Source organism: Scardinius erythrophthalmus (assembly GCF_964197995.2).
Source record: "Scardinius erythrophthalmus genome assembly, chromosome: 25".
NCBI classification, from domain to species: domain Eukaryota; kingdom Metazoa; phylum Chordata; class Actinopteri; order Cypriniformes; family Leuciscidae; genus Scardinius; species Scardinius erythrophthalmus.
The window spans coordinates 16,640,369-16,658,024 of NC_138245.1; the positions used below are offsets into that span (position 1 = coordinate 16,640,369).

At 36.6% G+C, this 17,656-nt stretch overlaps 1 protein-coding gene across 2 annotated transcripts in view; it reads right to left on the minus strand.

Moving 5' to 3' along the window:
• suclg2 (succinate-CoA ligase GDP-forming subunit beta) overlaps nt 1-17,656 on the minus strand; it is a 140,852-nt gene that overhangs the window by 103,632 nt on the left and 19,564 nt on the right. For both annotated transcript variants that reach the window (XM_081357815.1, XM_081357816.1), the window contains exon 2: nt 14,589-14,730. In XM_081357815.1, coding sequence (XP_081213941.1) covers nt 14,589-14,730 — 142 coding nt within the window. The remainder of the gene's footprint in view (nt 1-14,588; nt 14,731-17,656) is intronic.

Consider the following 17,656-nt stretch of genomic DNA (forward strand, 5'->3'; position numbering starts at 1 on the left):
CCCACACTGAAGAAAATTAATAATTGAATAAAGTAATCATTTTTAGTTTTTTTTGCACACAAAAAAGATTTCTTGTCGCTTGATAAACTTAAGGTTGAGCCACTATAGTCACTTGGACTATTTTAATGATTTTTTACTACCTTTTTGGGCGGAACAACATAGAAGTCTATGGAGGAGTGAGCCAGCTCTCAGATTTAATAAAAAATATCTTAATTTGTGTTCCGAAGTTGAACGAAAGTCTTATAGGGTTGAAACAACATGAGGATGAGTAATTACTGACAGAGTTTACATTTTTGGGTGAACTATCCCTTTAAGAAAACACATGCAAATAGAAAAAACAACCGTATGGAAGAAAAATAATGCCAAATGTTTTTGAAATAAAAAAGCCTGTTGAATTGCACTACTTGAAAAAAATATGCATTGCATTAACCATGCTTGCATTTTAATGCATTGTTTCTTTAAGGCTTGCATTTTTATGGGCTGAAATTCAACATGGTTATGTATTTAAGCTGTGAATATTTCAATTCAAAACGTTTCAAACACATTTTCATTAATACAAATTCAAATATCCATATTCACCTTTCATATTTCACTTCCAAAATATTCAAACTGTTTAAATATACAACCTATAATATTCAACTGGCAATTTCCAGTCCATTTTATTTTGCTTTACAAATTCGCTTCCACAAATTCAGTGGTTCAAATTTGACAGTAGATTCAACATTCACATCCAGGAACTGCAGGAAAAGCAGTAGATTGCAGAGCAAACTGATTTATAGAAATGTAAGTGTATTTGTGATTATTATGAGGGCTGTTTTTATGTTTAATTCAGTGTCTTCACAGTCCCTGTGTAGCCGCATCTTTCTCTACGTGAACGAGATTATAATGTTATTCTCCCGATGCTGATGTACAGAACAAATGTTACATTTGAAGTAGACATATTTTTCTCTTGGTTGTTAAGTTGCCTTAACTTTATATGGCGGATATGTGCTGCAGTACTTTTCCCTTTAATAATTTAGGATAGCTGGACATATAAAACGCTTAACGTAGTTTAATGGACTAATACAGTGATATAAAAGACCAAACTCACACATTATTCAGAAGGCTGTACTAAATGGCTATAGGCAAGCAGATGGACACAGAATATGAACTTAACGCGCAAAGTTTCACGCTGAGTAGTGGTACTGCAATTTATGGAATATAGAATAGTACTGCAGCACATCTCCGTGATATAAAGTTAAGGCAACTAAACAACCAAGAGAAAAATATGTCTACTTCAAATGTAACATTTGTTCTGTACATCAGCATCAGGAGAATAGCATTATAATCTTGTTCATGTAGAGAAAGATGCGGCTACACAGGGACTGTGAAGACACTAAATTAAACATAAAAACAGCCCTCATAATAATCACAAATACACTTACATTTCTATAAATCAGTTTTTATGAATGAATGGCTTGCTCTAACTGTTGCTCTGGTCTTCGTCAACAACATATGCTTGCACCCCCTGCTGGTGAGGTCGACAGCAGATGGAGAGTATGCTCTGTAATCTACTGCTTTTCCTGCAGTTCCTGGATGTCAATGTTGAATCTACTGTCAAATTTGAACCACTGAATTTGTGGAAGCGAATTTGTAAAGCGAAATAAAATGGACCGAAAATTGCCTATTTAATATTATAGGTTGTATATTTAAACAGTTTGAATATTTTGGAAGTGAAATATGAAAGGTGAATATGGATTATTGAATTGTAATTAATGAAAATGTGTTTGAAATGTTTTGAATTAAAATATTCACAGCTTAAATATACAACCATGTTGAATTTCAGCCCATAAAAATGCAAGCCCTAAAAATGCAATGCATTAAAATGCAAGCATGGTAAATGCAATGCATATTTTTTTCAACCAGTGCAATTCAACAGGCTTTTTTATTTTACAGTTGCCATTATTTTACTTCCATACAACCGCAAATTAAGAAAACATCTTCATCAGTTTTACAACACGTGTGCTCCAAATACTCACAACACAACCAAATACATAGCACTGCAAAAGTTCACAACACAACCAAATACAGAAATGCGCTGCAAATGGCACAGAACACAATGGAAATGTTTTCAGGGGACCCCAATAAGTGACGAACCCGTCTGTGTACAGCCAATGTACAATCAACGACTGTCCGAATTCACTCACTCGTTTTCATTCACCGCTTCAAGTGAACTGTATTAGTGGACTAATGTAGAAATGAGTGAATGAGTGTTTAGGGGGCGATATCGGATTTAGCCAACGTAATTTCCTCATTATTTTCACCTGGGCTGTTCTTATGACAAAACAGCATGGTGTCTATCAGCTGAATAGCTGTTCTTAGGACATAAATGTCTTATTATTGCTGTTAACATAACTGTTGCAAATAAATACATTTTATACAAAAAAGTTTTCATAATATGCTTTATTTATCTGTGTGTGAGTGTCTCAACTTAAAAAATTGCTGTTTCATCTTTGGACCCTAAATTACCTTACATTTCTTACCTATGAAACTTATTTAAACATAACATTACTTTTTTTTTTTTACAGTGTTACTGATGTATAGATTAATATCTTACCCTCATGTTCTTTTTAAATTTTGTATATTGTATACAAAGTTGTATGTCATAAACATGTCATCTCTGTATGTTTTGCAAGAAAAAAAAAAGTAGACATTGAGCACTAAGCATGCCCCATCCAGGTTCATCAGTTATTGGGGTCCCCTGGAAATATTTCCATTGTGTTCTGTGCCATTTGCAGCGCATTTCTGTATTTGGTTGTGTTGTGAGTATTTGGTTGTGTTGTTAGACATTTTTACACATCAAATGATCTAACAATTTTTTTCTGTTACGTAAAGGTTCATTGTGAGGATTAACCCTGACAACAGCAAGTGCTCCTCAAAGTTCCAGGTCAGCAAAATAAGTGGGAAAATGGTGCAAAGGAAGAACTCTGGCCTGAACCCTCATGTATCCTCCTTCATTAAGGAGTTTCTGGATTTCAGCTGGCAAAACTATTAAGCTACTAAGAGCAAATACATTCTACACAGGAGTTTTCTGAATTAGTACATTTTTAAGTTTGTTCTTATGACTGAATCTGTTCATGAATTGTTTTACAATGCTCTTAATATAAAACTTTTATGTATAAATGAAATGTTTTCAAGTTTTTGGAAAGCTGAATGTAAAATCTGCAAGAATATTAAAATGTTATTTCAAGTATTACAATTGAACAATTAAATCAATAAAAGAAGTTAAACAGTCTTTTGTTTCTTATAGTTATTTACTAGTTTTTAACCTGTTGAAATACAATAATTTGTAGTTTTACAATAAATAGTAAAAGTGGACAACAAATTACAGTAAATTTCACAGTGTAAAGTAATATTTTTATTGTATTAAAATATATAACTGGAGAAAAAAATGTATCATTGTTTTACAGTAAAAAATATATTATACTGTAAATAAATTTACAGCAAGTTAAATGGTACTGTAAATATGAATACAGTATTTTTACTGTAAGTTTAATTTACAGTAAGTTACTGGCAAACTGCTGCCAGTAAGTTACTGTAGTTTCTACAGGAAATTTTTTACAGTGTACTGGTGTTTGTGAAATTTTCCCTTTCACAATTACATATCTACCATTCATATCGGAAATGACATTGTCAATCGAAAACGGCACAGTCTTGTTAACCAAAATGGCAACTCCTCTTGACACTCCTATCTATTTGCATCTATGTCGCATGAAGTCACTCCCGAACATGGAGTTAAGTTAACATCTATAACATTCAATTCAGGCAACACGAAAGGATATTATTGCCTAAATTCACTTGGATGACGGTTAGCATTGTATCAAGAGCACATTGCTTTTACAATGGTGTCCTTTGCATTTTTCCTCTACAAGATACCTAGGATGCTGAGTACCGTTCATTAAACCATCGCTGTGCTTCTTTGGGGCAATCAAATTGAAGCTTCTCATCACCGAGGTCGATCACCAGACGAGCAGGGAATCTAAGAGAAAACCGCACGCTCTTCTCACGCAGGCCGTTCCTCACTGCTGTAAATGCCGCCCTCCTCTTAGCAACACTAGAGTTGAAATCAGGGAAAATGAAGACCTTACGGCTCTGATGGAAGAGCTGGTTCCAATTCCCACGTCAAGCAGCCTTTTCTTTATCGCTAAAGTAGTGGAACCGCACGATCATTACTCTAGGCCTTTGATTCTCCCGGTCAGCCGAAGGCGCGGGCCCAATACGGTGCGCTCTATCTAGCAGCGGCGGAGTTGGAAAGATTTCTGACCCGAGCACATCCTGGAAAAAAAACTGTGACATAAAGGCAACCGGGTCGCTTCCTTCTGCTCGCTCTGGGATGCCGATGACACGGAGATTACAACGCCGAGAACGTGACTCCAAGTCCTCCACTTTGTCGGTGAGTTGTTTGTTAGCCGAATTCAACTTTAGCACCGCCTGTTCCAGTGCTACAATGCGGTCACTGTAATCATTCAGGTGCTTATCGAGCTCGTCAATGTGTCGTCCCTGTGATTCAATGCTCGATTTAAAGCTCTCAAAGGACGCAACAACTGGAGCAAGAGCGGAGTCAATGGCTGCTTTCACCTGTTCTGCGATGGTGGATAATAGCTCGGAGATCAGGGTGGCACGGAGATTTTCCAGATCAAGCGGCAGCTTGTCGCCATGACTCTCTGTCACGGTCGCTGACGATTTAAGTTTACGTTGCCTTTCAGAAGCCATAACTCTTTCCGAGCATCAATCCAAGAATAAGTGATTTACAAAACGAAACCACCAAGTGTGCTAAAAACTTTAGATAGCCTGAAAGATGAAAAAATGCTCGGGAGCTCGCTTCACGTGCGTCTTCTCACTCACATACTCAGCCGGAAGTAAGTTGGGTCATCTTGAATGATTGGCTTTTGTATATTGTTATAGTACAAAGCCTAAAGAAATTATTAAAATATTAAACATATCTGGAAAAATCTATAATGTTAGATGTGTAAACTTGAAGATAAACATTTTTCATTCAATTTATATTTATTTTTATAGCACTTCTCACAATAAATACCCTAATGAAAAAAACCTACAGTATATCAAAATCAACCACGTATACTAAATGAGGCAAGTTTTTTTCTTTTTTTAAGTAAAAAACGTTTAAATGTGATTTGATGATCAAAGATGAGTTTTAAGGGATAAATGATCGATTATCGGGGGACTTTAGGTATACCAATTTAGTATACCAAAAGTACATTGCAGGCATAATTGCAGGGTATTTATATTAAGTACATAACTATGTAAATGTATTTGTAGCATATTTAGCATAAAATAAAATGCATTTCAAATATGTTTTAGTATAATTATTTTTCACTAGGGTATCCTTCCAAACCAGTTTGACAGATTTTTTTTTTTGCAAAACCATTTATCTACCTGTCAAATTTCCCATGAACCCCAACATGATGGTCAGCTATATAGCTTTTAAAACTGAGTACTGCACTGAGTTTGAAAAGCTCTATAGCTGACCATCATGTCATTCAGCTTTCTAACATTATGACAATAACTCGTTTGTGTTACACAGAGAAAAAAAAAGTCATACAAGTATGAATTCAAGTGTGTTTTGTCAGAAAAGAGATGCCATCACATTACACTTTTTTTAAAGAGCAGTTAACTTACCCGTCATCTCCACTTACACATTATAAGCAGCAATGAAAACGGTTTATAAATACTGGATAGAAAGCACCTGTTTTCAACCTTTCATAGCATACGGAAAACTGAAAGAAAATGAAACCTGCAGAATAAACTCTGTACATGAAGGGAACAAAAAACGCTGCATTTCGGCTTCTAACTTTGGTGCTCAATGGACCATAGAATACTTCTAATAAAACATGCAATTTAGAGCCACATCACCAAAATAATGGTGTGGCAGCTTCTGTTTGTAGAACGCTGGCAGCACTGTGAGTTCTGCAGGCGCGAGGTATGATAATGTGCCATGTGTAATATCAACGCAGCCGAGTCGTCGTCAAACCGAAATTACATTTTGATTTGTGAGCTCCCTCAAACGCAGCTTGTATTCCCTTTGTGTGTATTTGTACAATAATTTGAAAGGCATTTCTTACAACCACTGCACAAATCATTTCTCCAATTATGATTCTTTATGATCCATAAATGTGGAGCTTTCTGTATTACTATAATATTGTATTTATTTTTTTTTTTTTTTTTTTTTAGCCAAAATTCATTAGTCATTGATTGCTATTTCTTGTAAATGGTGCAAAAAAGTGCATTTTTGTTTTTAATAATAATATTTTATACATACAGTGTATATATATATATATATATATATATATATATATATATAAATATATGTATATGTATGTATATATGTATGTATGTACGTACGTATATGTATGTATATGTATATCTATGTATATGTATACACTGTATAAAATATTATTATCATTAAAAACAAAAATGCGCTTATATATATATATATATCATTATACAAACATGATATATACAAACATTATACATACATAATTACATTTTAAAATATATTAAAATATAAAACATTTTAATAATTGTAAAATAAATAAATAAATAAATAAATAAATAAATAAATAAATAAATAAATATATATATATATATATATATATATATATATATATATATATATAATTATTATTATTATTATTATTAAATCTCTTTTTTGCATATACATGCACACCATCTAGTCGTGTTGCTATTATTTGACAGGCAACAGGCACTCGACCATTAGCACTGTCTTTTTGTTTTTAAGGGGAACATAAACACAAATCTCTTTTATCTCAGATCAGAGAATACAAGAGGACCAGCCGACCAACAGCTCAATGCAAGTCACAGCTTATCAAAGTGAATGACAGAATGAGAAAAACTAAACTAAAAAAGCTATCATACATAATGAAGAGAAAACAAAAGTCATTAAGTATTTTAAAAAGCTAGACCAATCAAACGCACATACAACATTTGTAACAAGCAGGGACCATAAAGTACTACAACATTTGAACTATTACAATTAAGGCCAAGTAAATAAATAAATGATATGCAGTACCTCTGCATGAGACCAAAGTTTCTTATGTTCACCAAGGCTGCATACAGCAAAAACGCTGTAAAAACAGCAATACTGTGAAATATTTTTACATTAAAATGTTTTATATTTGAATATATTTTAAAATGTAATTTATTTTTCTGATAGCAAAGCAGAAATTTCAGTCTTCAGTGTCACACAATCCTTCAGAAATCTTTCTAATATGCTGATTAGATGTTCAAGAAACATTTCAGTTTTTTTTTTTTTTATCAATGTTGAAAACAGTTGTGCCGTTTAATATTTTGGGGGAAACAGTGATACATTATTTTTCATGAATAGAAAGTTCAAAAGAATTTTTTTTTTAAACAAATCTTTTAGAACATTATAAATGTCTTTACTGTCACTTTTAATTTAATTTAACTGTCACTTGACTTTACAATTGAATGGTTCCTTGCTCAATAAAACTATTCAAAATCTTACAATTCTCTAGTGTACATATTTGGAACACCATTAGGAATGCACAATATATTGTTACTATATTGGTTACATTTAATTAATTAAATTATTATAAAACATTTTTTACAAGATAGTATAGAATTTTAATGTTGTGCCACTTATTGGACGTAAAGTTATCAACAAGAAATTAAATAACAGATCATCAATCATTTTTTCCCCTAAATTTACCAGAGTGATCAATAAACATGCAACAACACACACACACAAACAGCCATTATACTGTATGAACAACAAATACCAAATACATGGCATTATGGAATGCTAGTCAGTTTCTAGTGAACACAAGGCGTGAGTGAGGAGGCTTTCGGAACGAGGGAAGACTCGGCAGATGGCGCGTATGCAGTGGGTCGGCGGAGAGACATATGGTGCGATGCCACTGATGAAGAGCCTGGAGAAGCAAAGTGTGAAAGCATTGATGCTTTGAGGCCCTCGCCGAGCCAAAGCTACCAGTTTCACCACAACTGGACACAACTGATGCCGATTAAAAAGTTAAATTAATATATTATTGATATAAATGTGTAATAATGAATTTAATAATGCAAATTAATTATGAGGAATATTATATAGCATGTGATGATAGAAAATGGGGCATGGGTGCAACATGCTTGAGCCTCCATTTCCTTAATGATTCCCCACTGAGATCAAAAGCAGTGGCTGTGATTGATAACAGCCTCAATCCAGATGATGTAAAAAGCTGTTAAGAAAATATAATCGGCTGCGAGTAAAGCGATGAGACTATTGATCTCACCTCTGCGAAGTGATAGCTTGACAGTAACTTATATCACCTTCATCAATTTTTTCAATAGAGCTACAATCAGAATCTTTTCTCAAAGTTGTCTTAACTAGTCAAGTCTACAGTGGTATGAAAAAGTTTGGGCACCCCTGTAAATTTTCATGATTCTCTTTTATAAATCATTGGTTGTCTGGATAAGAAATTTCAATTAAATATATCATATAGGAGACAAACACAGTGATATTTGAGAAGTGAAATAAAGTTTATATGATTTATGGAAAGTGTGCAAGAATTATTTAAACTAAATTAGGCATGTGCATAAATTTAGGCAGCCTTGTTATTTTATTGATTTCAATACCTTTAGCACTAATTATTAGAACTCAAAATTGGTTTGGTAACCTCAGTGACCCTTGACCTACATACACAGGTGAATCCAATCATGAGAAAGGGTATTTAATGAGGCCAATTGTAAGTATTTCTTCTCTTTGCATCTTCTCTGAAGAGTGGCAACATGGCTAAACTCTAAAATGACCTGAAAACAAAGATTGTTCAAAATCATGGTTTAGGGGAAGGATACAGAAAGCTGTCTCAGAGATTTAAGCTCTCAGTTTCAACTGTGAGGAACATTGTGAGGAATTGGAAGACCAGAGGCACAGTTCTAGTTAAGGCCAGAAGTGGCAGACCAAGAAAGATCTCAGATAAGCAGAGGAGCAGGATGGTGAGAACAGTCACAGTCAACCCACAGACCAGCTCCAAAGACCTACAACATCATCTTGCTGCAGATGGTGTCACTGTGCATCGTTCAACTATTCAGCGCACTTTACACAAGGAGATGCTGTATGGACGAGTAATGCGGAAAAAGCCTTTTCTCAGCACACGCCACAAACGGTGTCGCTTGAGGTATGCTCAAGAACATTTGGACAAAACACTTGCTACCTACAGTAAAATTTGGTGGCGGTTCCATCATGCTGTGGGGCTGTGTGGCCAGTGCAGGGACTGGGAATCTGGTTAAAGTTGAGGGTCGCATGGATTCCATTCAATATCAGCAGATTCTGGAGAACAATGTCCAGGAATCAGTGACAAAGTTGAAGTTGCGCCGGGGCTGGATCTTTCAACAAGACAACGACCCAAAACACTGCTCAAAATCTACTAAGGCATTCATGCAGAGGAACAAGTACAACGTTCTGGAATGGCCATCTCAGTCCCCAAACCTGAATATTATTGAAAATGTGTGGTATGATTTAAAGCGGGCTGTCCATGCTCGTAAACCATCAAACCTGACTGAACTGGAGATGTTTTGTAAAGAAGAATGGTCCAGAATACCTTCCGCCAGAATCCAGACTCTAATTGGAAGCTATAGAAAGCGTTTAGAGGCTGTTATTTATGCAAAAGGAGGATGCACAAAATATTGAGTTAATTATTATTTTGTGGTGCCTAAATTTATGCACATGCTTAATTTAGTTTAAATAATTCTTGCACACTTTCCATTAATCATATAAACCCTATTTCACTTCTCAAATATCACTGTGTTTGTCTCCTTTATGATATATTTAATTGAAATTTCTTATCCAGACAACCAATGATTTATAAAAGAAAATCATGAAAATTTACAGGGGTGCCCAAACTTTTTCATACCACTGTAACTATATATGTAAAACCACTCCGCATATATATACTTCAGCCTCTCTTCTCAGAGTAATTCAGCATACCGGTGTAGGTTGACATATGAAAGTCGTTGCCTCTCTAATAAGGACACATGAGATTTGACTGCCATGCATAAACCATTGCGGTTTATTTTGAATATTCATACCTCTCTGAAGTGTATTAACACATCCCTCTCCTGTTAATTGTCAGTCTAACTCTGTCATTTAAAACAGGTTCTAATTTCTGAATAAATAAGCGAGGAAAGACAACTGAAGAAAGTTAGTGTGAGAAAAGGAACAGTGGGGTATGTCTGACTGAATATTGTGAACAAACGTTCATCTAGACAAAGAAATGGTTAAATCTATGCTTCTCGCTGCACAGTCCTGGTGGGTCTGAATAATGCAGACAGTGAGAAAACCATTCTGGAACATTCTAGTGGACAAATCCATCAATATTTACCCAGCAGATGCATCTGTCAACAGGACCTGCGGTGGAAACAAAGCAGGCCAACATGATTCAGCGTTCTCATTGGCTGGGAAATATCTGTTTGCGAGTACCAGGATGGAAAGACGGCGAAAGTAATGATTAACATTTATTTTCCTTTCACGTCAGAAGACGGCGTTCTGGGAATGGGGGTTATACTGAAACCCGCGTCGTATTTATTTTTGAACTATAAAGAGCCCCCTCTCTGAGGCGAATTCACATTTGATTACAGGTGTTGAAATCATTTTGTTTTCTAGCCAAAAAATGAGGAACCTCTCCAATTCCCCAAGCCTTCAATCTTGGGCGGATCTCTTCCTCTTAAATAGGACAAGAGCACGGTGGAGATAGTGTGAGAGAGTCTTTCTACGGTTGAGCTATGCAACCGTTCTCGCTTTGATTTATTGTTCCGTCTCTATAAAAGTTCCCACCTTATCGTCCAATCAGAAGTCAGCGGCAGCATATTTTAGCTATGCTGGGTGACCCCACTTTCAGTCTCTCTATCTACCCCTCCTCTATCTTTCTTGCCCTCTTTCACACTCACTTTATCTTTCATCTTCTCTCTCATTGTTCCTTTGTGCTCGTGCACGCGTGTGTGTTTTGGCAGCAAGCAGAGCTGCATAATCGAGTGGCGGTTGGTGACTGATGAAGACAGCATCAGACTTGCCCCTTTGACAGTCAGATTACTTAACGGCACAGGGGGTTGTTTAAAATGGGAAGCCCCCCTGCCATCAGTGCCAAACACAGGCCCAACTTTAGGACCAGGTGTGGGATCATTAGTGTCACAGCCTGCAGTCAGTCAACAAGTAAAGCAGAGCATCAACAGAGAAGCTCACCACTCCCTTTACATTCGCCCAGTCACTTGTCTTTTCATCTTTTTTTCCCTTTACCGTGCTGGATGAAACATTGTTTCTCCATCCTTCTTCCACAGAAAAACAGAGTTAGTAAAATGAATTCCTCCTACTATATTAAAGCCATAGTTTACTTAAAATTTGACAGTGCAGTCTTAATGTCTTGTGTCTTTTGAAACCTGTATGACTTTCTATCTTTTGTGGAACACAAAAGGAGATGTTCAGCGGAGTGTCCAGGGTGATCTTTTCCATAAAATGGAAGTGGATGGTGACCATGACTGTCAAGCAATATTTTTCATGAATAACGACTAAAACTTTTGTTTGTTTCTCAGACAAAGCTATCAAATTCTGAAGACTCTGAATACAGCGAATGGGTCATGCATCTTTAATGATAACTTTAATGATAACCTTTATGGGCTTGAAAGCCCGTGGTCCCTATTCACTTACATTGTATGGAAGAAAGCAGGGTTACCATTCTGCTAAACATCTACTTCTGTGTTGAACGGATGAAAGTTATCCGTTTTTGAACAACATGAAGGTGAGAAAATAAGTAAATGAGTGAACTGAATACAATTTTTTGGGTGAACTATAATTTAAAACAGGGCCAATATGATCATATAGACAGTGTTGTTGTTGTTGTTAACTAAAACTATAACAAAAAGTTTTTTTTTTTGTATATAGTTTTTTGGCAATTTTTTTCTTTTATTGTGACAGAACAGTAGAGAGTTGACAGGAAGCGAGGTGGGAGAGAGACAGGGGACGGGATCGGCAAAGGTCCACGAGCCAGGACTCGAACTCGGGCCGCCCGAGGCAAACGGCGCTACATGACAGCGCGCTGACCACGAGGCCATCGGCACCGACACTACAAAAAGTTTTTAATTAAACTAACTAACTAACTAACTAACTAACTAACTAACTAACTAACTAACTAACTAACTAACTAACTAACTAACTAACCAACCTATTAACTAACCAACCAACCTATTAACTAACCAACTAACTAACTTACCTTGGCAATTAACTTATTTTTTATTTTATTTTTATTTGAAGTAAATTACCAAAATAATAATAATAATAATAATAATAATAATAAAAATTAAGAAAAAAACTAATAAAAATGACAAAAGCACATAAAAAAAGTACTAAAACTTGGAATAAAATTAAAATGAAATCTCAAAATATGAATAAATACTATAACAGCATATAAATAATACTAAAATAACACGACACAATATGTATTGCATTGATCCTTAAAATTAATTTGGAATAAATGTTTTAAAATATATTTTAAAGTTTAAATAAATAAAATTAATTCTTAATAAACTCACTAATAAAAGTAAAAAAAGACAATAATAATAATAATAATAATAATAATAATAATAATAATAATAATAATAATAATTCATTACATTTATATAGCGCTTTTCTCGGCACTCAGAACGCTTTACTTAAGGGGGGGGGGGGGGTATCCTCAACCACCAACAATGGTAAATAATATAATAATAAATAACCAATAATGATAAAGTTGATGGCAAACCAGCCAAAACAAGATGTGCATAAAGATGCAGCATCTTTTCAACACTTTGGCATATTGCAATAAACTCAAAAACCCTTTAAAAGCACCTTTACTGTGGGTGAGGAGCACTAAACCGCAGAGCTCAAATTGAGCTGTCAGCTGAATTGCCGCATGGGTAAGTGGGCCCAACTGTGAGGTGGCATCTCTGCACTGGGGAGAACAGCTCACTGCACTATTGAAGTCACAGAAATCCTTCACGTCTCGCTTGGTCGCTTCCTACATGTCACCTGGGCCCGGGCCCTGCCCTATCCCACAGGAACCAGGCTGAAACACTCAATGTGCAGGGCTGGAAATACCATCGAAGCATGTTCCAAATCGAGTCGGAAGAAAGATGTCATTGTCTCACTCTCAATGTTTTATAGGGACAGCACCTAGGATGCGGATTCGAACTCTTATAAACAGCAAACCCCATTTGAATGGAAATATTTAGTCACAGACATTAAAGGCCGAAGAGCTGGACATGGAACGCTAAAGCCTGTTGTGTACAGTGAGATAAGCTGGAGATTACAGCTGTGAGCCTCTGGAAAGCATCCAGCGTCTCTCACACAAGAAACTAAATGTGGTTTAGAAGACTGGTGCTAACACATAGAAGTCCACCTCGGACTGCACCGGTACACAGACATTGGGTCCTATCATACACCTGGCGCAATGCAAGTGTTTTTTGCTAGTTTCAGCCCGACGCAGTTTTCATTTTCACATCCTGCTCCACGTTGTAAATGCAAATGCATTTGAGCCCATTTGTGTGCCCATGGGCATGCTGGTCTGAAAACGAGGTGTGTTCAGGCACATTGTTGGTGCATTGCTATTTTGAGGAAACTGAAATAGACTACACTATCGACCAACTGAAGTCTAAAGTCAATGGCACCTATAGGTGGGTCCACAACGCGTGTACACTTTGTCCCGTAGATGGCCTGCTCGTGCCGAGGTTAAAGCGTAAATCCGTTTCCTCGCTAGGGAAGCGTTAAGTTTTTCCGCTTGCAAATTCCACCATGTAAATAGCAATCCGGATCCGGCTTTTGCGCAATTGGCTTTTAAAGGGAATGGGAAATGACACTTTGATTGGTTTATTGCACGTTACACCCAAAACACACGGTTGACTCATTAAGAGAATAGGGACAACCATTTTAGACCATGTGTCGACCATTTTTCCCGTCGTTAAACTAACAAAAGTGGATTTAAACTAGCAAAAGTGCGCTTGCGCTAGCGTCGTGCGCTTTAGAGTAAACCATGCGCTTAGATGTTAAAATAGGGTCCATTGAGGTCATCACCTGATATGCCACATACAAAATGTGCTTGTCTCTAAAAACAGAAGCTCACAATAAAAAGGCATGAAAGAAAACAAACATGAGTATGCATGGATAACACATCGTGGGAGCAACAAACCATGTAAAACAAAAGAGAAGCAGAATAAATAAGAGATCTTCAGTTTTGTTGACCCTTGAAGGCATGTCCACCAGAATAAAAGCATAAACATCAATGAAATTTGTGTTCTGCGTTCTCATTGGTTAATTCTAGCCCTCATGCCCCAGCTCACTGCGTAGGAGGCCAAATCTTGCAAACAAGCACCGATCGAGTTAACAAATAAACATTACCTCATTAGCATGTTATCAATGAAGTGTTACTCATGCAATCACACTGCTGACACTGAAAGCTATTAGAGGGACAACAGCACTACATCTAGACACTTACTAGCGAGCTGTTTGTAATGAGGAGGACACTTACTGAGTCTCTTGGCGGCCTCCAGGGCTTCATAGGCAGTGTCAGCCACAAAGAACCGCTGTACGGTCACGCCACTGTCCTGCATCAGCTTCTTGCTCTGGTACTCCTGCAGGTTCAGCCATCTTCTGGGGCTCACCCTCGCTAGCTAAAAACACACACATAGTATGGTTTTCATTAACAGGCGTCGGCAATAACATACATGATATGAATTTTTATGTGAATTCGATGTGTTGACCAACAGAATGTCGCTTGGTTTGAATGTGACTTTTTTGTGAGCGATGCTTCATGCATCACGACACTACTGATAGTGGACTATGGACCTTTTTTCTAGGCATGCTAATGCGACCATGCCTTTCGACTACTTAAATAAAATATATGATATGAACCTTTCGATCAAAGGAACTTGAAGGGAAGTGTCCGCTCTGTCACATGTAGTCATGATACATGACAATTTAGTAATCAAAGTTCAACAGAGAATTTTTTTTTAATATATATATTACATTATTGTGTAGATTCTATTCAATAACAGTTGTATTATTTTTCTTACATTTTTTATTATTTTTTATATTTTTATTATGTACGGTAGTAATATTTTTACAATTTCATTTAATTTTGCTTGTTTGTTTTTGGAATTATTACAATTTTACGATTCAGTTATCAAAGTTCAACAAAGAAATGTTTTTTTAATATATTACATAATTATTACATACATAACAGTTTTTGCCTATAGACTGAACACGTAATACGCATGTGCATGACGTCACTGTTTTCACAAATTTGTGTTTTTGTAGTTTAGGAGGAGGCGATTATGGTATAGTTTTCAAAAATGTGCACTTTGAAAACCATTTTCAAAAGTTAGCATTTTCAGGCTCCCAAAACGTCACTGTTGTGTAAATGAATGGCCAAAACGCCAAAAAAGTTTGCAGTTTTTAGCTGAAAATGACATTGTGTAAACGGCCCCTAATTGCAGTCACAATTATCATTGCTCAGCAAAACACATAGACACAGAGGATATAGCGTCATTCTGTTCTGCCATTACCATGACTACAGGTTTATTGAATTCATTTTTTTCAAGCAAATCTTTGCAGTCATTTCACAACAGACATCCACTGCAATAAAGCAGCTTCAAGTCTTGTCTTTTCATTCATAGCTTGGCTTCCATTCAGGCTAAGATTTCTATCATTGCATCTCAGCACTAGGTTAATATTCACACATATTCATGATCACATCCTTTGATGAGAATTCAGTGTGTAGTTAACAACCCACTAGACACTCATTAAAGGTGCTCTAAGCAATGTCATGCGTTTTTAAGGCTGAAACATTTTTTGTCGCAATCAGCAAACATCTCCTCACCATCCATTAGCTGCCTGTCCCCTGAACACACTGTAAAAAAAACGCGGCCTCTGTAGACAGCCCAGGCTCCACAAATGGCAACATAAACAAACTGGGCCAGCCTGGACCATGAAACATAACAAACAGTGTTCCAGCCAATAACCGACAAGAATGATTTGGGGGTGGTGGTTGGGGGGTTAGTGCGCGTGCACATGAAGGGGGGTGTGGGGAGTGGAGGAGAGAGAAGCATGAAGGACAACGACTAACATTAGAATTATATTCTCTTGAATTTTGATATGGCCGACACACGACCAAAGAGACGACGTTCCGATGAACAAACAGTAAAGGATAGGGAAAAGGAGAAGGAACGCGTGGAAGGGAGGGGGAGGGGACGGGATGAGGAGGAGGGAGGGTCGAGCTAGCCTCCGTTTTGTTTGACAAAACTTCGAACGTCAACAAGAAGTGACGTCACCCAACATCGCTTAGAGAACCTTTAAATAGACCATTTCCCATTATTCACCACTGTAGAATGAGTAAAACAGGTTATCAGAGCAGCACCAGCCAAGTACCTTATTAAGTCATGATTTGGAACAACTCTCTATGGCTTCTACTAATTGAGCGTCTACGTGTCTCCATGGAGACTAATGAAGGTGGCCACCAAAGTTGGCAGGCTGTGAAAGAACACTGGGGAAGCGTGCACTCGGAAGTGCATACTTATTCAAACATAATGAGACATCACTAACAGGTTAAGTAACAATACAAGGAATATGTAATGTAGAGCATTTATTCAGCAAAATGTGGACTTCCGCTCTAGAGTTATTTTTTTTTAGTTGACAGCTATGGGCATAGGTAATAGTTACATTACTGTATGTGGCATATTGTTTACAAGCTGTTTTGTAAGCTTTGTAAAAGTTTGTAAGCCTCCAACCACTCACTAACTTAATCACTTTCTCTCTGATAAGAGTAGGATGATGCACTACTCTCATTCTGTGCAGTGTTCTTCTCAACGCCTGCATTTCATCATTTCACTAAAATACATCACAGTACGCTTTGACTGCTGCATGGGCTTCACTGAACTAAATTAACTATGATTCATCATATCATTGCATTTTGTGCTCAGCACATTTCTCATTAAAGAAAACGAATCGCAAAAGCATTCGGTTGGTATGTCAGATTTTTAATACTGCGATGACAATTTCCAGATGCTGTATGGATTGTACAATAAATGTTCACACTCTCATGTATATGTATATACACACACACACACACACACACATATACAGTGAGGAAAATAAGTATTTGAACACCCTGCTATTTTGCAAGTTCTCCCACTTGGAAATCATGGAGGGGTCTGAAATTGTCATCGTAGGTGCATGTCCACTGTGAGAGACATAATCTTAAAAAAAAATCCAGAAATCACAATTTATGATTTTTTAACTATTTATTTGTATGATACAGCTGCAAATAAGTATTTGAACACCTGTCAATCAGCTAGAATTCTGACCATCAAAGGCCTGTTAGTCTGCCTTTAAAATGTCCACCTCCACTCCATTTATTATCCTAAATTAGATGCACCTGTTTGAGGTCGTTAGCTGCATAAAGACACCTGTCCACCCCATACAATCAGTAAGAATCCAACTACTAACATGGCCAAGACCAAAGAGCTGTCCAAAGACACTAGAGACAAAATTGTACACCTCCACAAGGCTGGAAAGGGCTACGGGGAAATTGCCAAGCAG